This window comes from Oryctolagus cuniculus, chromosome 4 (genome assembly GCF_051225735.1).
Source record: "Oryctolagus cuniculus isolate XC-2025 breed Fujian yellow rabbit chromosome 4, ASM5122573v1, whole genome shotgun sequence".
NCBI classification, from domain to species: domain Eukaryota; kingdom Metazoa; phylum Chordata; class Mammalia; order Lagomorpha; family Leporidae; genus Oryctolagus; species Oryctolagus cuniculus.
In genome coordinates, this window is record NC_142870.1 from 99947375 (window position 1) to 99970167 (window position 22793).

The 22793-nt window shown below is 43.5% G+C and overlaps 1 protein-coding gene across 1 annotated transcript in view; it reads right to left on the minus strand.

Annotated features, from left to right (window-relative positions):
* USP13 (ubiquitin specific peptidase 13) overlaps positions 1-22793 on the minus strand; it is a 122748-nt gene that overhangs the window by 13291 nt on the left and 86664 nt on the right. Inside the window, exons 13-19 of the mRNA XM_008266542.5 lie at positions 19818-19992; positions 14037-14125; positions 11860-11982; positions 9617-9643; positions 7524-7667; positions 4275-4441; positions 2219-2372 (exon numbers count right to left, since the gene is read on the minus strand). Coding sequence (XP_008264764.3) covers positions 2219-2372; positions 4275-4441; positions 7524-7667; positions 9617-9643; positions 11860-11982; positions 14037-14125; positions 19818-19992 — 879 coding nt within the window. The remainder of the gene's footprint in view (positions 1-2218; positions 2373-4274; positions 4442-7523; positions 7668-9616; positions 9644-11859; positions 11983-14036; positions 14126-19817; positions 19993-22793) is intronic.

Genomic DNA, 22793 nt, shown 5'->3' on the forward strand with positions numbered 1-22793 from the left:
GATTGGCTCAGCTCCGGCCATTGCGGTCACTTGGACAGTGAACCAGTGGATCAAAGACCCCTCTCTCTGTCTCTCCCGATCTCTGCATGTAACTCTACCTCTCAAATAAATAAATAATATATTTTTAAAAATTAGCCTGATATAGATTTATTGAATTTTGAGTCCCACCTGCAATTGCCTTAGCAGAGCCAGACCAAATGATTTTGTGGGCTTATATGACTCACGGGCTGGACATTCCCCATTCATGCTAGTATGGACACTAACAGAACTACACCTCACCCTTTTCTTATCCAGTTAGGATTAAAAGAGTTTCCAAAACCTCTGTTTTACATTTTTTTCAAAAAAGAAGAAAGTTTCCCTCTCCCAGCTCTAGATCAATTCATGCACATTAAGTCTGATGAGACCATTAACAAAGAGAGGCACAAATAGATGATTATGAAACATGTGCTGCCAATACAGATTTATTTAAATCCAATTGTTATTTACTCAGTACTTTTTATGTGCTACACACAATGAGCTTCATAAAAGTAAACTGGCCTCTGAGCCGGCACTGTGGCATAGAAGGCCAAGGCATCCCATATGGGCGCTGGTTCATGTCCCAGCTGCTCCTCTTCTGATCCAGCTCTCTGCTTATGGCCTGGGAAAGCAGTAGAAGATGGTCCACGTGCTTGCGTCCCTGCACTCATGTGGGAGGCCCAGAAGAAGCTCCTAGCTCCTAGCTTCTGATTGGCCCAGCTCTGGCCACTGGGCCATTTAGGGAGTGAACCAGCAGATGGAAGACCTTTCTTTCTGTCTCTACCTCAACCTGTCTGTGACTCTAACTCTCAAATAAATAACCTTTTTTTTTTTTTTGAAAAGATTTATTTATTTGAAAGGTAGAGTTACAGAGAGGCAGAGGCAGAGGAAGAGACAGAGAGAGAGGTCTTCCATCCTCTGGTTCACTCCCCAAATGGCCACAATGGTTGCAGCTGGGCTAATCCAAAGCCAGGAGCCAGCAGCTTCTTCTGGGTCTCCCACATGGGTGCAGGGGTCCAAGCAAATGGACCATCTTCCACTGCTTTCCCAGGCCATAGCAGAGAGCTGGATCAGAAGAGGAGCAGCCGGGACCCGAACCAGTGCCCATATGGGATGCCAGCACTGCAGCAGTGGCTTTACCTACTATGCCACCACACTGGCCTCTCAAATAAATAATCTTAAAAAAAAAAAAAAAAAAAAAAAAAAAAAAAAAAAAAAACAAACTTCTATGGCCCCATAATGATGCTGCCTACCATGCTCCTAAAAAAAAAAAAAAATTGAAAATGGTCTCTGTCCTTTACAAGTTCCCAAATAGAAGGCACAAATGTCAATGTACAATGATTGAATTTCAAGTTCAATTTGACACCTCTGAGACATAACACATTACAGTGGCTGTAGGCCTAGCCTCTCAAGGCAGAGTCTAGAGGGGCGTCCTTGTTCTGCCTACACCTACCAATGTGAGCCTGGCAAGCTCCTAGCCTTCTTTATCTCAGTTTCTTCATCTGTAAAAAGGGGAGAGCAGAGGTGTCAAATGCCAGGCCAAAGAGCCAGAACAGCATCCTGTAGGCTATGACAGCCAAAGAGGCAGGAGATCACAACGATGATCTGAATCTTGCCTCCACTTTTTTAAGAGCTGTGTGACCTGGAGCAAAGTGTTTAATCCTTCTGTGCCTCTACTTTTCACTGGATGTCTGTGGGGAGAGTTCCATGTGGAGACTATCTGCTGAGTGCTTAGAACACTGACTGGCACACAGTGATAGGAATGTGTCTGCTACTGAAAAGCAGGACATGGGCCTGGGGTACCTCTTCCTGCCATCCTGAGACAGCCCCTCGGGAAATCATCAAGTAGTTGGAATTGATCATGAGAAGATCAATTCTCAACTGTTCCACAACAACAGGAATATAAACACTCTTTTTCATAAACATTTTCATGGTCCATGAATAAATCTGACCTCAAACAAATGGATGGAAGTCAAAGCTGGTGCTAAACTTAAACACACACTCTGCTAGGCAGCAAGAGTCTCAGCGGACTAGACTTTATCAGATCCCCAGTGCAAGGTGACAAAATGCACCAGGCATGAGAGGATGGGACCTCACTAACTTCTGAATGACGGGGAGGCTGGCTGTGTCGTGGTGGGAGGGAAGAGCAGGAGCTGAATGAAAAGTCACGACCGCTCAGGAAGCCTCTCGGGCAGGAACTTACTTCCAGATCCATCCTTGACTCTAGGTCCTTCAGGTTTGGCCTCAGAAATAATGTTTGCATTGGCATTATTCTCCATCTCAATCACAAAGTCACTGTCTTCTTCAAACTCTGGGTGGCTGAAGATCCAATCCAATGCTCTTTCCAGGTTATTACTCTAATAAAATAAAACAGTTTTACAATGCACACAGTCTCAGGCTTCATTAAAGCCTGACCACTTGAACCAGACATTAAGCAGATAAGGGAGGAGGCTTGAGTTCATTAGTCTTAAATGCTCTATGTGAGAAGCGACTCCACATGTGATATGTATGTTCAGCTTGACATTCTGCAAGTCCTCCAGCTAACGTCCGTGATTGGATTCAGTGGGAAATAGTTCTGAGCAGCAGATTATCATTCCAAAACCCTTATCACTCTCAGCTCAGCATTTCCGGAGCCTGGTGCTGATAACGATGGGTGTAGAATGCCAAAGGGTATGGCATTTATTTAGGTGTAACCTTTCCTAGAGCCACAGTGATTGCACACACGACCCTCTCTACCAACTGTATTTTCTGCAGATGACTCTGCAAGATATTGAGGTGCCAATATGAGTACTATGTTAGAGGCCCTACTCTCCCTAAATGTTGGTAAAATAGGAGAATTGGAAAAGAAGCAAGATTAATGAATGCCTGGATTAATGATGCCAACATTGGTTACTTAAACACAACTTTTTAAAACTGAACCCAATGCAGTTCAAACCAATGGAACATAAAAACATTTCTCTCTTTTCCTGTTTCTGATTTCACTGATGGGTTACAGGATTTGCTTAGGTATAGTCAGAAACTCCCAACAAAGCAGTCAGACAAAAAATAATAAGGCCGGCACCATGGCTCAATAGGCTAATCCTCCGCCTGCAGCGCCGGCACACCGGGTTCTAGTCCCGGTCAGGGCGCCGGATTCTGTCCCGGTTGCCCCTCTTCCAGCCCAGCTCTCTGCTGTGGCTCGGGAGTGCAGTGGAGGATGGCTCAAGTGCTTAGGCCCTGCACCCCATGGGAGACCAGGATAAGCACCTGGTTCCTGCCTTCAGATCAGTGCAGTGCACCGGCCACAGCGGCCACTGGAGAGTGAACCAACGGAAAAAGGAAGACCTTTCTCTCTGTCTCTCTCTCCCACTGTCCACTCTGCCTGTCAAAATAATAATAATAATAATAATAATAAGGGGCCAGCACTGTGGCACAGCAGGTTAAAGCCCTGGCCTGCAGTGCTGGCATCCCATATGGGCGCTGGTTCGAGGCCTGGCTGTTCCACTTCCGATCCAGCTCCCTGATAATGTGCCTGGGAAAGCAGTGGAGGATGGTCCAAGTGCTTGGGCCCCTGCACCCACATGGGAGACCTGGAAGAAGCTCCTTGCTCCTGGTTTCAGATTAGTTCAGCTCTGATAGTTGTGGCCATTTGGGGAGTGAACCAGTAGATGAAAGACCTCTCTCTCTGTCTCTACCTCTCTGTAACTCTTTCAAATAAATAAAAAATAAATCTTTTTAAAATAATAATAATAATAATAATAAATGAGGCATATGAACGTTCACCATGTAGAACAAACTCTGGTTGAGATATTTTGAGCAAATTTGAAAGGAAACAGATCATTCCAGCCACATTCCCATTAGCCAGTCAAGGGCCACTGTGGCCTAGCAACAGACCCTAGTAGGTATCCAGGCAGGACAGGCAGGAAGGAACCAGTGGCATTTGGGTGCATTATGATGTGGCAAGGATGGGTAGGTTGAAAAAAAAAAAAAAAAGTACTGTCCTGCAATAACCAGATCTCCATTGCAAAAACATTTCTGTTTACTTTGTCTAGTCATTAAGACATTGGTTGTGGTTCCATACACGCTATCAGATCACCTGGGTTAGATACCTGGCTCCAGTTCCTGACTCTTTATGGACCAAGAGGAGGTTAAGAGTTAGATGCACACGATCCAAAGTGGATCAAAGCTCACTGGAAGGTCTCAACTGCTCCTGACAGAAGTGCAAACCATCTCTGGTAAGAGGAGGGTATTCACACACACACACAGTCTCTCATGCTCACCGTTGCTCGTAGTGCCTGAACAGCCTGATTTCGCTGGAATCCCATAGAGGTGATGATAGCTACAATCTCCTCTGGTGGTTGGTTATCCAACCCAGTAGCACCAAAAATAGAGGCTCCAGCAGAAGCTGCTCCTCCATAACCAGGCATTGTCAGTGGCTCAGCAAAATCTAGAGAAAATAATCATACTCAGGACTTTTCCTTTTCTTTCTTTTTGAAATAAACAATATCTTAAGTCTAAGAAGAAAAAACATATCCACAAAGTTAAAATAATCAACACAGTCTGGCAGTGGCACAAGGATAGGCATATAGATGAAGTGAAAGAATTGGGAGCTCAAAAATAAACCCAAATCAATGGTCAATTGATTTCTTGAAGACCACTCAGTGGGGAAAGTATAATCTTTTAACATATGCAACCAAGACAACTGAATATCCATACACAAATAATGAGGAGGGACCTCTACTGCACACCATACCCAAAATTAACTCAAAATGGATCACTGATCTAAGTGTGGGAACCAAAACTATAACACTCTTAAGAAGAAACACACAAGAGTAAATCTTTTTTTTTTTTTTTGAAAGAGAGAGACCTTCTATCCACTGGTTCACTTCCTAAACGGCCATAATGACCAGGGCTGAGACAAACCAAAGCCAAGACCCCAGAAGCTACATAGGTAGCTGAGGCCCAAGTACATGGGCCATCTTTCCATTGCTTTTCCCAGGCTCTTAGCAGGGAGCTGGATCACGTGTGGCGCAGCCAGGACACCCCCTACACCATGACACCAGCATACTCTCCATGCCATGACACTGGCCCCAGGAGTAAATTTTTATGGCATTAGGCCAAGCAATGGTTTCATAGATACAACACAAAAATACAAGTAATAAAAGGAAAAAATAGATAAATTGGACTTCATCAAAATTAAAAACTTTTGTGCTTCACCACCAACAATGTGATAAGACAATATAATGGAAAAAAATCTGAAAATCATACATCTAATAAAAGACTTTTAACCAGAATATAAAAAGAATTCTTGGGCCGGCGCCGCGGCTCAATAGGCTAATCCTCCGCCTGCAGCGCCGGCACACCGGGTTCTAGTCCCGGTCAGGGCGCCGGATTCTGTCCCGGTTGCCCCTCTTCCAGCCCAGTTCTCTGCTGTGGCCAGGGAGTACAGTGGAGGATGGCCCAAGTCCTTGGGCCCTGCACCCCATGGGAGACCAGGAGAAGCACCTGGCTCCTGGCTTTGGATCAGTGCGGTGCGCCGGCCGCAGCAGCCATTGGAGGGTGAACCAACGGCAAAAGGAAGACCTTTCTCTCTGTCTCTCTCACTGTCCACTCTGCCTGTTAAAAAAAAAAAAAAATAGAATTCTTGGAACTCAACCATAAAAAGATAAATAACCTCATTAAAAATGGGCAAAGAATCTAAATGGATGTTTTTCTAAGGAAGATACACAAATGGTCAATAAACATATGAAAAGACATTCAACATCATTAGGCATTGGAAAAACGCAAATCAAGGCCCCATGAGATATCACTTCACACCCACTGGAAAGGATAAATAAAAAAGATGATAATAAGAGTCAGTGAGGATGGGGAAAAGTTGAAACTCTCATTCACTACTGGCCAGAATGCAACATGGCTCACTGACTCTGTAAAAACAGTTTGGCAGGAGGTCAACACTGTGGTGCAGTGAGTTAAGCTGCTGACTGATGCTGGCATCCCATCTCAGAGTGCTGGTTCAAGTCCTGGCTGCTCCACTTCCAATCCAGCTAATATGCTTGGAAAGCCAGTGCAGGATGCCCCCATGACTTGGGCCCATGCCAACTATATGGGGGACCATATACAGTTCCTGGCTCCTGGATTCAGCCTGGCCCAGACCATGAGGGGAGTGAACCAAAGAATGGAAGATTTCTCTGTCTCTCTCTCTCTCTCTTTCTCTCTGTCTCCCTCTCTGTCATTCTGCCTTTCAAGTAAATCTTTGGAAAAACTAAAACAAAACAGTTTGGCAGTTCCTCTGGAAGTTAAACATGGAGTTAACATAGGGTATAACAATTCAACACAAGAGAAATGAAAATATAAGTCCACACAAAAGTTTGTATGGAAATATTTATAGCAGCATTATTCATAAAAGCAAAAACATCCCAAATGTCCATCAACTGATGAAAGGATGAATAAAATATAGTACATCCACACAATGGAATATTATTCAGCCATGAAAAGGAATGGAGAACTGATTTATGCCATAACACACATGAGCCTTGAAAGCATGACCCTAAGTGACAGAAACCAGACATAAAAAATCTTATGTTGTATAATTCCATTTACATGAGATGTCTAAAATAGGCAAATCCACAAATTCAATTAGGAAATTAGTAGTTGTCAGGGGCTATGGAGAGCGGGACATTGCGGATTGACTGCTGATGGGTACAGGATTTCATCTGGGTGGACAAAAATGTTAAACTAGACAGTGATGATGGTTGCACAATGCAGTGAATTTGCTAAAACCACTGATATATACCCTTAAAAATATAGCTGACTTGTATGGTACTGTAAATGAGATATTTTTCAATGAAGTGAACAAAAGAAAAAGCTAACAGGGTTGGCCCTATAGCATAGTAGGCTAAGCCTTCTGTCTGTGGCGCCAGCATCCCATATGGTTGCCAGTTCACGCCCCGGCTGCTCCTCTTCTGATCCAGCTCTCTGCTTATGGCCTGGGAAAGCAGTAGAAGATGGCCCAAGTCCTTGGGCCCCTGCACCGACATGGGAGACCCCAAAGAAGCTCCTGGCTCCCAGCTTCAGATCGGCCCAGCTCCAGTCATTGTGGCCATTTGGGGAGTGAACCAGCGGATGGAAGATCTTTCTCTCTGTCTCTCCCTCTCTCCGTCCATAACTCTACCTCTCAAATAAATAAATCAAATCTTAAAAAAAAAAAAAAAAAAAAAGAAAAAGCTAACTAAACCATCTCCATTTCTCCATACACACACACATTTCTATTTTAGATCCTCATCATCTCTTAACTGGCAATATATCCCACGTCTTTCTAATGGTCTTTAATTCACTGGAAAATATACTTGAAAGATTAATTATATCTCAATAAAAAAAAAAAAAGACAGAGATTGTAACTTTGCTACTACAGCACAATTTGAGCTGAAAAGTCATTTTCTGGTGACACTTCCATAAGAGACATGAAAGGGCCAAGGCTTAAATCCTTGAGGTCACCTCAGACCCCAAAGCATTCCATTGTCCCCACCTACCCGGCTCTTCCATGTGAACAATGATCCAGTTGAAGGCCACCTCGGCTCCCATATTTCCAGTGAAGTACACAGCCTTCCGACACGCTTCTAGAGGGAAGCCCATCTCGGCCAGCTGCATCACCGACGACTCATCGATGTCTGATGCTACAGAGCACAACAGGATATTCTGGTGTAAAAAAGTAAACTCTATGTCTCTTCTTGCCTTAGCTGCTCTTCACCCCCACCCCTTATCCACCTGCCACCCAAAGAAGGTGCTATTATGTTGGAAGTACAAATAATGGTTTTAGTTTGTTTTGTTTTGAGCCATTTTAAATGTTAAGCCATTTGAGCTGAGTTTATATCCTTGCTAGAAACAGGAATCCTGGGGATTACCTGCACAATACAAGCACTGAAAAACAATTCTCCAAGGTCCTAGGGGGAGATATACTGTATATCCAGAATCATTTCAGCCTCAGGTCATTCTCAAAACCTCTACAAGTAGCCTCACCTGAGATGGAAATTTGAAGAGAAAAGCATTGTCTACAGGCCAAAAAGCTGTTCCTTAAATTTCACAGGAAGCTGCAGCAAGGCCTTTAAATACATCCAGCAATCACAGGAGAGCAATCAGTTCTTGGAAATGTACAGCCCAAATGTTAAGTATAGAAGGGAAAAAACACCTTTTAAAATTCTATACACTGGGGCCGGTGCTGTGGCACAGCAGGTTAACGCCCTGGCCTGAAGCTCCAGCATTCCATATGGGCGCCGGTTCGAGACCCAGCTGCTCCACTTCCAGTCCAGCTCTCTGCTATGGCCTGGGAAAGCAGTAGAAGATGGCCCAAGTCCTTGGGCCCCTGCACCCACGTGGGAGACACTGAAGAAGCTCCTGGCTCCTGGCTTTGGATCGGCGCAGCTCTGGCCATTGCGGCCATTTGGGGAGTGAACCATCAGATGGAAGATCGCTCTCTTTCTTTCTCTCTCTCTCTCTCTCTCTCTCTGCTTCTCCTCTCTCTGTGTAACTCTGACTTTTAAATAAATAAATAAATCTTTTAAAAAATTCTATATACTTAAGACATAACTGAGATAGCTTTACAAACCCAACTTGAGCCAAACACGGAGGATTTCATTTTCTTTTCCTGATATCATATAGATTTTGATAGAGCTATGTGTATACATATGTGTGTAAATATATGTTCAGTGACTATATATATGTACATGTAGATGTGTACAACTATACATATACAGTGCTCTTAAACTATACCTAAAAAGGACAAAAAGCAGGAACACAAAATATAACCTTTATATTTTCCATGTCCTAAAAATTCCATGTCCTGAAAATTCTCCCAATTTCTTGGAAATCAGTAGAATTAAGGAATAGAGATATCTGTTCTACAAAAATTATACTGAAATGCATTTACCCAAGTTCCCTCTTGTAGAAAGATACATCCTATCAAGGTCAAATTTTTAAAACAGAGACATAGAACAACAGTGATTCCAATTTGTGCTCTGTGGCATATTCTATGAAATAAATTGTTGAATCACAAAATAGTGTCTCCAGGGTCACATAATTTTTAAATCTACATTCTCTATTTTCCCCTTAGAAATTTGTAATGTGCCTTAGCATAGTGAAGGGTGAAAAGCCCTGTCATAACAAATCCCACAATAAATAAACTATGAAATTCTTCATGTAGCAAACCTTTCAACATCTTGTGAGACTTTACTACTTCCTAGATTGTACTTAAATAAGAAAAATTAAAAAATAAAAAAGGCCTACACATGCGGCCAGTGAGGGAAGAAAGGGCATCACTAGCCCCATTCACACAAGTGGAAAGCAAATCACTGTAGGTCAGGTAGTCAAAAATGGCAGAGCCAAGTTTTCAACCCAAGGTTGGGCGACTCTCAGGAGGTTACTCTCCTGAGCCACAGGGGCCACCTAATCAGCAAGGATTCATTTACATTTGCTGCTTACTCAACCCACAGACAAAGCATCACTTCCGGCCCCTCCTCCCCGGGAAAAGCTGCCCATACACAGGAATAGAACAATAGAACCACACAGAAAAATGTGTCATGCTAATCACAACTGTAGGATACCAAGAAACATTTCAAAAGATACATACGGTCTATCAATTGGTTCATCAGGCGATCTGAAAAGTAAGAGAAGGAACAGAAAATGAGACCAACCCACATCCAAGAGTTTCAGAGAAAGAAAACTATCCATCCAGAGTACCCCCGAAACTCCCCCACTCCACACTGTCACCAACCGTGTGACCCACACACAGATCTCACATCAGCCCACGTAACACAAATTCATTACAGCAATGAGGGGAAACAACAAACCTAAGGCATTTAGAACTGACAAAAATGATGTTCTGATTAGCAACTTAATGGACTAAATAATCCCTCTCCTTGAATTTCTAAGAACTCTGGTTATTACAAACTAAGGCCCCAGTCAGGAACATCCAAGAGAACAAGAGCAGCATTCATAAAGCAGCCTGAATTTCTCGGATGCTTATTAACTCTCTTCTTCCTTTAGCTTCTTTAATGAGCCTGCCGTACTACAGGACCCAGAATGTCTCGTGCACAGCTCCCTTCTCTGTAATTTAGCATTTGACCCAGCATTAGATAACAACATAATGCAGACAACTTCTTGAATCCTACCTGACACCTCCTGGACTCACCTCACCCTTCTTTTGTACCTGAATAGAGTCACCCATAACACTCACCACTCAACTGACATGAAAACCTTTGGTAGAGGGGCCTAGAGTCCTATATCATTATCAGTTCATTCATTTAATTAACTCAGTAGGAGATAAAAAGCAAACATGTGAACAAATGGAACCAGAATGAAACTTACAGTGTCAGAATAACTGAGCCCATCATCAAACCTATTTTTCTCTGACATTGTTTCAGGGCTCAATTATGGTGAGGCGACTGTTTGTCTGTTTGTTTGTTTTTGACAGGCAGAGTGGACAGTGAGAGAGAGAGACAGAGAGAAAGGTCTTCCTTTTGCCGTTGGTTCACCCTCCAATGGCCGCTGCGGCCGGCGCACTGCACTGATCCGATGGCAGGAGCCAGGTACTTATCCTGATCTCCCATGGGGTGCAGGGCCCAAGGACTTGGGCCATCCTCCACTGCACTCCCTGGCCACAGCAGAGAGCTGGCCTGGAAGAGGGGCAACCGGGACAGAATCCGGCACCCCGACCGGGACTAGAACCCAGTGTGCCGGCGCCGCTAGGTGGAGGATTAGCCTAGTGAGCCACAGCGCCGGCCCATGATTGTTTGTTTTTTCTGGGAGGACTATACATTTCCTTAAGAATGTATATATTTTCCAGCGGAAAGAACAAGCCATCAAAGAAGGAAGTACCTTTCTCTGAAGGGAGGAGAGAACTTCCACTTTGATTATGGCCTTGTCTAAATAAGGTCAGAGTTGGTGAACTCAAGAGGCTTCCATAGCCTTGGCAGCTCATGACAAGAGCCTCGGGTGATTACTGACATCATATATAAGGGTGTCAATTGTTAAATCAACAATGGGATTCAATGTGTACTTATTCCCCATGTAGGATCTCTGTCCTTAATGTGTTATACTATGCGAATTAAAGGTAAAACTACTACTCAAACAGTACTTTATACTTTGTATTTCTCTGTGGGTGCAATCTGTTGAAATCTTTACTTATTATATATTAAGTTGACCTTCTGTATATAAAGATAATTGAAAATGAATCTTGATGAAGAACGGGATGGGAGAGGGAGTGGGAGATGGGATGGCTTGTCGGTGCGAGGGTGGTTATGGGGGGGGAAGAATCACTATAATCCAAAAGTTGTACTTTTGAAATTTATATTTATCAAATAAAAGTTTGAAAAAAAGGAATGTATATATTTTAAACAATGACCATTTTAGCAGTCACAGAGTGAAAGAGAAACTCAAAATACTCCCTTACTATGGAGCAGTGACAAAATTAGGCAGGTGAGATGTGGTTAAGGTTTTTCTAACTAATACCACTGTTGAATTCCCCTATCTGATTGTCCAAAAGTGCTCCCTGGAAGGACACAGCTCCCCTAGACTGAGAACCTACTGAAACACACACCTCTTCTTCCCAACTGAGGCTGTATACAGTCCCTCTCTTCTCTCCTGGGGTAAACAGAGGAACAGAGGGAGTTGAAGCCTAAAAAGTGTCCATTGCAAACATTCATGATGGGCCTGTGCCTCTCATGAAGTCCACTTAAAGTTCAGAGACACAGCCTTGCCTCAATTCTGTGTCTCTATGGTGGGTTAACATCCCAGGAAGGCAGCCAAGGGACCCTGATGATCCCTCCACAAGAGGTGGGCAGGTTGAGAACATTCTCCTGGCATAGATGGTACCTTTTGAGTCATCAGGGATGACTATGGGGGGGCTGATGTCTGGAAGTTCTTCCTCTCCTGGCTGCAGCCCCCTGGCTCGGAGATGGTTGATATCAAGTAGGTCTGGCATATCAATGGAAACATCTGCAAAATGACAGGGATTATATTCACTGAGCTCTCCAAAAACCAACCACCATTATCAAAATCCCAGCACTGCTAAGTCTACATGCACCCTAGGCAGAGCCAGCGGACGCTTTGCAGTTCCCTGGAATAGCCCAGTGGACAGGTAGCTTCATGGAGACTGTTTTGATGTTAATGGAGAACCTGGGCAAAGTACCAAGAATTTTACACAGGAAAGAACAAAGCCAAAGATCACAAACTGTGGCCTACAGACCATTTGTGGTCTAAATTTGTTCTGATTCATTTTTTTTAATGTTGGCAACAAATTCTAACTTTTAAATCAGAAGATTTAATTTTAAAATTCACATTCCCAGCTTATTTTAAAGAACACACATCTGTGGCACACTCTTGCATGGTAACCACAGTCAGGAGCTGATCCTTAGCTTCTACTCTGGACAGCGATGACCTCTGTAGGAGTTCGCCACAGCTCTCACAGTTCCCTCTTGCCCCATGCCCCCTGAGTGTCACAGCTTTGCTACTGTGATTTTTCTGATGGCAGAGAACTGTTTTCTAACCCTTGTCTGGCCAAAGTGGGACTACTCAAGCAAGACCAAGAGAGCAAGCCACATGTTCTTACACCTAGCCTACTTCTTTTCATTTAGTTTATCAGCCTGGATGTGTTGTGAGGCATCTGGGTTGTAGTTTATGTGTTTTCTCAGATCATGATAAGTACTGAGGTTATTCTTATTAATGTAATAAAGCAACAATGACTTTTTAAAAAAAATCAAGTTGTAGCTCGAATGTATTAGTCTTTGGGTATGTACAGTTGTTATTGTGTTGATTTATTCAAAGACAAAATGCATCTGTCTAATAGCACTAGATCTGGTATTGCACTTACTCGAATATGATAATAATGAAAAATGGATTCAAACACTGCATGGATATGAGCTAGAAAACAGAACTTGAAAAATACTGTCCCCAAACCACTTGTGATTCTTGGTATATAAATCCTATTTTAAAACAACCCAAAGAACAATGTTTGGTTAAAAAAATTTTCTTTTCATTCTAGAGGGCAGCAAAACCAAACAGAAAATCTGACCAACAAAATCAGTACAACTGTTCCTCAAAAGAAAAATTACAGGTTCATTAAAGAAAGCTTTGGGACTCCATTAATTTCAGCAAGTCAATAAAATCTGACTCAAATTGTTGTTACTTTGCAGAAATTCCAATAATTATGCAAACTGTTCCCGAAGCCATTCAAAGCCTTTAGAATAAGTTGGCTTTCCCTCTGAGGTCCTTCTCAATGTCCACGGCCAGGAAGCCAAGTGATCAGCATCTTGCCCTCAGTTCTGCCCCCTGAAACTGTACTTCTTTTCCCAGCACTGAAGACAGCCTAATAAAACCCTTCTATTGACTGACAATGGCAAAGAAAATGTTCTCATGCATATCTTATGCATATCTAACCATGTTCAAGGGCTTTTAATGTTAGCAAGAAGAAAGCCCAAAATCACATCTCTTTTCCAACTGCTCAATGCACCCCACTATTTGTTTTACTATCCCTAAAATCTGAATGATTTAAGTGAAAGTCATCAACCACATCTGCCTGCCTCAGTGGCAGAGAGAGGAGAGTGTGTCTCCAATGACTTGCCAATGAGGAGTGGGAGGGAGGGGGTTCTTTGGACTGGCAGCACCAGCATCAGCCAGGAGCTTACTAGAAATGCAGAATCTCAGGCCACTCCACACCTGCTGCATTAGTAGCTGCCTTTGGTGCAGATCCCAGGTCACATACATGAACAGTCAAGTTTAGGAAGCACTGTTTATTAGATAATGTGAGGATCCTACTTTCACTCCTAGAACCTGATTATTCCCAAGCCCATTACAGGGGAAGGAGGTTAGCACGTGGTAAGTTTTGTTGTCAGTGCTGATCCTATGTTCTGATTCAAAAGAGAAAAATGGAATTAATAGAAAAAGAATGAAATGGAACTGTCTGTAGCAGCCAAATACACGGCTCTTTCACATGCCATGTGTTTTAAATGGCTAATTTGATGTTTAAGCAAAAGCATGCAAAAGATACCTACCAAATTTTTTGGGAACCCAGTCAAGACCAAAAGTGAACTTCTTTATCTGCACTACCAAGTACTCAGGGAATGAGGCAAAGCGAGATGTTCTGGGAAACACAAGGGGATTATATCAATGAAACAAAGCAATAAGAATTGTGAACACAGTTCATGAAGCACCACAAGCTTATCTGAGGCACAACTGACAACCCCACTTGATGGACGCAAGAGGAAGAACATGCAAACACAGACATACAGTGTGCACACACTCACTCGCTGCTGCTCATTCATCCTGGCTTCTTCACAAGAAAAGAATGAGAATCCTAGAAGAATGTTGTCCCTCGAAAATAACCTGGGGTCCGGTTCAAAATTACTAATTGTACATTGCTGCAACATTTTGTATTTTTGAAAGTATTTTTCAACCATTTGTTTTTCTAAAATCCTCGCTGGAATTTAGAATATACAGTACATATTTCTGGGCATGCATTCATTAAGTGCCTTTATGTTTGAAAAAGCTCCCCAAGTCCTGAAACACTCCCACTATCTTACAGCACAGAGTTGACATAAGGAGGGTTTATGGGAACTTTGACTGATGTTCACTAACCAAAATGCCAGGGCCTCATTAACTAAATACTCCTGCACTGAAATCCAGAGTCACGTGGATGTATCCTAATGGTAGACAGATTATGTGGTAAGTATCTAAAATATCTAAATCCAGGCCTTAAACTTTAAAATTTGATATTTATGGGAAATATCTTGAGTCCTCTTTAAATCTTCAGGAAGGCTAAATTCTCTGGACTAGGGTTTCACAATTGCATGCATAGACTATTCAATTTGTATGCCAAATTCTTGATCCAGTTCCAGGTCACTGGCCCCATATTTACCATTGATGTTTTTTAACAAACATCTGTGTCTGATTGCCGATGTAGGTTTGACAGGTAAACCTAAGTTTTTAAATGAGCTGCAGACAGGTACTACAGGTGCCTTTCAAAAACAAGCAATTCTGGAAAACACTTCCCTAGACCCCACTTTCCAAATCTAAATGATTGTCTTTTACTTGGAACCCATCGTCCCAGAATCCAGGAAACAAATGCAAGTGCCTTGCTGCCCCCTAGTGTAAAAGAGAAGAAGTGTAGTACAGGGACAGAGCCTTGAACACAAAAAGGGCAAAGATAAGGATTGGGGTCTTGAATGGGCAACTTCACTCACTCAAAATGTGGGAATATCAATAATACTCCTTAGGTTCTGTCTTCACAACTAAAAAAAATGTATTTCCTAATAATGCACCACCAAGTCTGTGAAATGTGCATGAAATAATATGAATTCACTTGGCACACTAGAAAGTACTGTATGTACCTAAGGAATTGGCATGTCTATCTTGTCGTGAAAGAGCAAGGATCCATGACGCCTTAGACACGGAACTGACCTGTTACTGTATTTTACTCCAGGTCAGTTACATAACCTTTCTGTATTTCAAATTCCCCACCACGAGGATGGCAGAAGGGCATGTAGGCAGTGACAGGAAGAAGCTGAAAGAAAACAGCAGCTTCATCTCCCTGAGCAACTGATTTATTATCACCCTAGCCCACACACCAAAAACACACATCACCTCTGAGTAGCTTTTGTCCGTCTTCCGAAAAGCAATAATAAACATCTTTGTTTTTTAAATATGACCAAATCCTCAATTTCACCAAAACCCAACAAACTCCATCTGGAGCTATGATATTTTAATATGTTACCTTTCTGAACTTCTCTTACATTAAGATCTGGAAAATACGTGTCAGTAAAATCAACTGCAAGTCATTGATAAATGAATGTTTTCCAGAGGCTCCTGCAGTTGCTCTCTGGTTTGTAGCTGGGTATCTGCTGGTGATACTGAGGGGAGGGTAATGTGGGAGCCTGAGTTTGGGACGCAGTGGAGGGGATAACTCAACACAAAACTTGATTACGGGTAGCTACCCACCTAAGAGTGCCAGAAAGCAGGTTATGTGTGCCTACTTTATGTCAGTCAGTGAGGTAAGCATTCTTTATTCATTCTCGTCACCTCTATGTGGTTTCAAGATGGATCACACGTGTATTAACTGCTTACTATCCATCTGCTCAAATCAATCCCAACAGTGTACATTGTATTAGTTAATTGCAGTTCAGGCCACATCAAATTTATTAGTAAAATCCAGCAAAGTTATAAATGATGCTCTGTTGACTCTTTTATTCCTAAAATTAATTCATACAATTAAAATGTTCCTTGGAAAGCTATATATTTTTAATAAAGGCCATCAGAATGCAAGATCCACCAAGATGAGGACACCTCTTGCCTCCTCTGGTCTTTCAGGTTCTGGGTCCAACAAAAGAAAAGACCAAGGCACCAACTTAATAAAATGGGAATTAAAAAAATAAAGATCTTTTAGGAATCCACTCAACTGACTTCCCCGAAACTAATACTTGAGGCATGAGAATGCATGATAACAAACAAGCAACACAGGGGTTACTACTTTAAACTTTGAATTCAACAAAACCTGAATGAATCCCAAGTCTGCCACTTACTGATCAGTCCCTTCTTTGATTCACTCATCTGTAAAAGGGGGAATAACTGTACCCACCTCCTACTACTAAGAGGATGAAAAATGATAACTGATGGGAAATGTTTAACATAAATGTGCAATAAATGACAGTTGCTTTATTATCTCTATTTTTTTTTCCTTCCCAGAAGGGTTGGTATTCAATTATTAACAATTACACGAATTATTTTAGTGTATATAAAAAGCAAATACAAGGGCGTGTGAGTCTGCAAAGATGAAGGAAAAAAACACCTTCAATGTCTACCTTAAGGGCAGAAGCCCCTCTTCAGGATTAGAGACAGTGATGCCAGCACTGCCTCCAGCCACATACTTGTTAGCAGTTGAGGAGAAACACAGGTCAGCAAGCATCACTCCTCCATTGCTGATGGAAGGGCACTGGGCAGTGACTGTGGCCCAGGATAGATGATGGGCAGGGAGGTGGACTCGGGGAAGAATCCAGATCTCCTGACCACTACCCCAGGGTGCAGAAAATCTGCCTATCTGTGGAAAGTGAATACCTCCCAGGTCCACTTTAAAAATGGGACTTTTCCAAATGTGGAGTAGGCTCCTTCCTGGCAGGGCACACACAGGAGGAGGCAGGCCCGGACAGCACATCACACCTTGCACCTCTAAACCACCATGTCACTTTCTGAAGAGCAGGAAGGGGGCAGGACTGAGCAAATGCAGAACACGCCCACTTGCAGCTGACACTCCATGTGGGACACTCCATCAGACACTCCATCAGACCCCATGATCGCTTTCCACCTCCCACAGAGAGTCGGCATCAGGGCAAACGTCTCACTGTCAGTGACGAAAGAGACTGTTTCAACCACTCGTATACTGTGTTCATTTCTTACTGCTCAAAGACATTTCTCAATTGCAATGAAGTGGAGCCGGCACTGTAGCATAGTGGGTAAAGCCGCCACCTGCAGCACTGGCATCTCACATGGGCACCAGTTGGAGACCCAGATGCTCCACTTCTGATCCAGCTCTCTGCTATGACCTGGGAAAGCAGTACAAGATGGCCCAAGTCCTTGGGCCCCTGCACCCATGTGGGAGACCCAGAAGAAGCTCCTGGCTCCTGGCTTTGGATCAGCGCTGCTCCAGCCATTGTGGCCAATTGGGGAGTGAACCAGCAGATGAAAGACCTCTCGATCTCTCTGCCTCTGCCTCTCTGTAACTCTGCCTTTCAAATAAATAAATAAAACTTTAAAAAAAAAAAAAGTTTAAAAAAAGAAAAAAATCTCAATGAAATACATTTCTCACAATTAACATGCCAGCTAACTGACTGCTACCTGCAAGGCCACACACACACACACACACACACACACCCCTGAGCAGTTCTGGGCTGAAAACTTCCCCAACGAGGGGCAGCTGATGACTGAATCAACTACTATCAATCCCCATTTGAATATCAAGTTTTTCAAAAATTATTTTAAGAACATACGGCTTCTGTTTAGTCTTTGAAATAAATTGGTTATGCTTTCCCTTTATTAATATGTGAAGCCTATCATCTGCAACAAAGCGGAATCCTGTGGGATGGGTTTCATGGAGAATAAACGACTTGGGTGGGACTGCTACTCAAGGTCATGGTAAAAATACCCAGCAGTCTGTCTCCATCACTGACTCCCCTTTATCTGAGAGCTCAGCCTTAACCTTGGAGAAAGAAGGCCAAAGAATATCTACAAGCAGTGAAATTCACAGAGCCAGACTTTCAGATCTCCCCTCATTTCATGACATGATCAGTACTTCTCCAATTAAGTGCAGACTTATGAAGGATGCTGGGAAGCACTTAGACCAAAGTGTCAAGTGGAAAAAAAAAAATGTTATGTATCTGATAACCAGCCTCACAAAGTAAAAAAAAAAAAGGGATCTTCAAAAAGTTCATGAGAATGTATATTATGAAAAACCACATGTAAATTAAAAAAAAAAACATTTGCGGTTCCAGCACTGTGGCTTGGTGGGTAAAGCTGCTGCCTGCAGTTCCAGCATCTCATATAGGTGCCAGTTTGAGTCTTGGCTGCTCCACTTCCAATCCAGCTCTCTGCTGATGGCTTGAGAAAGCAGTGGAAGATGGTCAAAGTGCCTGGGTCCCTGTACCCATGTGGAAGACCTGGAAGAAGCTCCTGGCTCCTGGCTTCAGATTGTCCCAGTTCCAGCCATTGCGGCCATTTGGGGAGTGAACCAGCAGATGGAAGACTTCCCTCTTTCTCCCTGCCTCTGCCTCTCTGTAACTCTTGCCTTTCAAATAAATAATCTTTTTTTTTTTTTTTTTTGACAGGCAGAGTTAGACAGAGAGAGACAGAGAGAGAGAGAAAGGTCTTCCTTTTCCATTGATTCACCCTGCAAGTGATTGCAGCCGGCGTGCTGTGCTGATCCGAAGCCAGGAGCCAGGTGCTTCTCCTGGTCTCCCATGCGGGTGCAGGGCCCAAGGACTTGGGCCATCCTCCACTGCACTCCCTGGCCACAGCAGAGAGCTGGCCTGGAAGAGGGGCAACCGGGACAGAATCTGGTGCCCCGACCGGGACTAGAACTTGGAGTGCTGGCGCCGCAGACGGAGGATTAGCTTAGTGAGCCGCGGCACCGGCCAAATAAATAAATCTTTAAAAAAATTTTTGCACCAAAATAAACTTAACTTTTAATTGCATTTTCCATGACCTTTTTGATTTCCCCACATAGGGCATCTCATGACAATGTCCAGGAGTCCTGACATCTGTCCACTTGGAGATGCCCTGAGGCTCCTGGTCTCCAACAGGAACACAATCAACAAAGTTCTAAAGAAATCTTTAATTACAGAATTAAAATAGATCACAATGGAATTTAAATACTGAAGCCTGTCATGAGTAATTTTATAATTGCTTCATTAATATCATTCTTGCCATTTTGGGGTCAGGGTATCTCCTGGCTGTATCTCCCTTTTGAAAAAGAGCAAACTCCTAACAGAGGATAAATCACAACTTTACATTTTGTTTAAAAAAAAAAAAAAAAGGAACACTCAGTACATTCTATAAATTATAAGCCTCTCTTACTGGACAAGTCCTACATAAATGAAATCTATGACAACCGGGGTCTATGAATCTTAAATCCATCCCACCACACAGAACAAGCACGCATAGATTCACAGAACACTCGGCCCCTCTGCCTGGCCCCCAGTCCTTTCTCAAACCTCCACCCCACTACCATCATGTGCACATGCCCAAGTACACACACATACATACACACACACACACACACACACACTTACTTCACACCAGCAGACTTGGCTTGTAGGGCGCTGCTCCAGAAATCATCCACATTGTCTGGTTCAGAGAAGGCCTGAAGGCAGGCACTAAATGGTATTTTGGCTCGCACCAGCTCAGGAAGGGGCCTTCTGTTGGCTTCTGCCTCCCTTCTTGTTAATTCATAGGCAATCAGTTCATCTGAGTAAAAGAGCAAAAGAATGAACTTGCAATCACTCTGGTCTTGAAAGGAAAGCACTCTCTGTGGACAGTCTTCCCTGAAGGCTCCTGGGCTGGGCGATGGTGTCCCACTTGCTGCCCGCCCATCACAGCTCTGGATGAGCCTGCAGAAAGGCTGTCTTTGGAATAGCCTGAATAGGCTGCACTGAGCCATTCACGGTTTTGGTTTGTATGTTTTGTTGCTCACCTTTGGAGACTGACAGGAGAGAACCATGAGATTGGTTCAGATCATGTGTGTGATGTAAATGACACATATTAGGGATTTCATTAGTTCAGGGGTCAAGCCTGGGATTACCCAAATGTCATCCTCCAAACACAAAGCCTTCATAGCAGAGGGGTGCACAGCTAAGAGTGACCCAGGGCTCACCTCTTCCCAAGCCCTTCACCGCCTTGCTGAAGAAACTGAGGCCCAAGGTCAAACCAGCCAATCACTGGCAAAGCTGGACATCAAACCCCAACCAGCACTCCTTCCACCGCCCTGTGGAAGAGGCCAGAATGGCATGTTAAATTGTGCCAAGGGACGGGCTAGTGCTGTGGCATGGCGGGTAAAGCTGGCACGTTTGAGTCCCAGCTGCTCCACTTCCAATCCAGCTCTCTGCTGTGGCCTGGAAAAGCAGTAGAAGATAGTCCAAGTCCTTGGGCCCCTGCACCCACATGGGAGACCTGGAGGAAGCTTCTGGCTCCTGGCTTTGGATCAGGGTAGCTCCGGCTGTTTCAGCCAATTGGGGAGTGAACCAGAGGATGGGAGACCTCTCTCTCTCTCTCTCTCTCTCTCTCTCTGACTCTCCTCTCTCTGTGTAATTCTGACTTTCAAATAAATAAATAAATCTTTGAAAAAAATTGTGCCAAGGGAACACAGACACACATACATACACAAGAAAAAGTAATAAAAACATTCCTGCTAACTCTAGCTGGTCTAAAACAAAATGATCAAGGGAGGGAGAGAAAGAAAGAACTACCACTGAGTTCCCAACAAGGAGGAGACCCAGTGTTCTGTGTTGTCTGGTTCAGATCCTCCAGCAGCTGTGATTACAGGCAAGGGTCCTTAGAGCACATGTGGGCCAGGGAAGCTCGTGACTGTGAGGACTTTAGTTATCCACAGTCGCATCCATGACACCAACCAACACTGTGAGCACAACGCTCAGCTATCACGGGAATGGGTCTGGAGGGCTCTCTGTGCTATCCCTACTCAAATGAGTAGATGCTAAGGGAAAACGAGGCGCACACCATGAATCTCCCAAGATTCTGCAGATCTGCTCCTGGAAACTAAACTGTAGTCAAAATTTTATGAAGACCTTGAAGGTCCTTTCTGGTCAACTCCTTTATGTTACAAAACAAAAGATGATGGGACCAGCAATGTAGCGCAGCGAGTTAAAGCCCCAGCCTGCAGTGCCATCATCCCATATGGGTACTGGTTCGAGTCCTGGCTGCTCCACTTCTGATCCAGCTCTCTGCTATGGCCTGGGAAAGCAGTGGAAGATGGCCCAAGTCCTTGGGTCCCTGAATCCACGTGGGAGACCCGGAGGAGCCTCCTGGCTCCTGGCTTTGGATCAGCGTAGCTCCAGCAGTTGCAGCCATTTGGGGAGTGAACCAGCGGATGGAAGACCTCTCTTTTTCTCTCTGCCTCTGCCTCTCTGTAACTCTTTCAAATAAATAAATAAATCTTAAAAAAAATAAATGTTATTTAAAAAAAAACTCAGTAACACCCACCAAAAAGTCCTATTAAAACATGGGCAAATAATAAGAGAATCTTCTCAGAAGAAATTCAGGTGATCAACAAATTTATAAAAAGCCTTCAAAATCAATAGTCATTAGGAAAAGCAAAAAAACTACAAAGAGGGGCAGCCCTTTGGCACGGCAGTTAAGTCAGCCCTCAGGACACCCACATCCTATGTCACATGCCTGGTTCCCAATCTAGCTGCTCTGGTTTCAATCCAACTTCCTGCTAATGCACACTCGAGGTGGCAACAGATGATGGCTCAAATATCTGGGTTCCTGTCACACTCATGAGAGACCCAGACTGAGTTCTGGACTCCCAGGTCTGGCTTGGCCCGGTCCTGGCTGTTGTGGACATTTGGGAAGTAAGCCAGTGGATGGAAGATCTCTCTCCATCTGTCTGAATCAATCTCTCTCCCTCTCTCTCTGTAACTCTGCCGTGCAAATAAATAAAAAATAATTTTAAAAAAAATGGAAACCATTTCATCTTAAAATCATTATCATAATCACTTTCCAACTCACATAATACATTGACTCCTTCTCCCAAGAAACAGGAAAAAAGCAACCAGGGAGCTGATGAACTTTACAAAAATAGCAGAAATAAGCAATCCAGCAGCTATTTTGCTCTTTTCTGCTCTAAGGTGTTTATTTCAAGAAATACCTTTTAAGTATTCTGCCTGGGAAGAACCAAATTAGACTGAAGGAAAGAGAAGGAACCTCCCCAAGAGAGCCCTACACACTGCTGTGCCTCTCCAGTCCTCTCTGCCAATTTCCAGACAGCCTTCTAATGGGCCTCCACAATTTGTCTCTGGTGAGAGGCATCTGTATTTCAGATGCCGACATTTGATTATCTCAAGATCTCTGCTTGAATGTCTAACATTAGAAAAGTACTTCTGGGACCAGCACTGTGGTATAGCAGGTTAAGCCACCACCTGTGACTCCAGCTTCCTCTATGGGTGCCGGTTCAAATCCCAGCTACCCTACTTTCAAGCCAGCTCCCTGCTGATGTGCCTGGAAAGGCAGCAGAAGATGGTCCAATGTGTGAG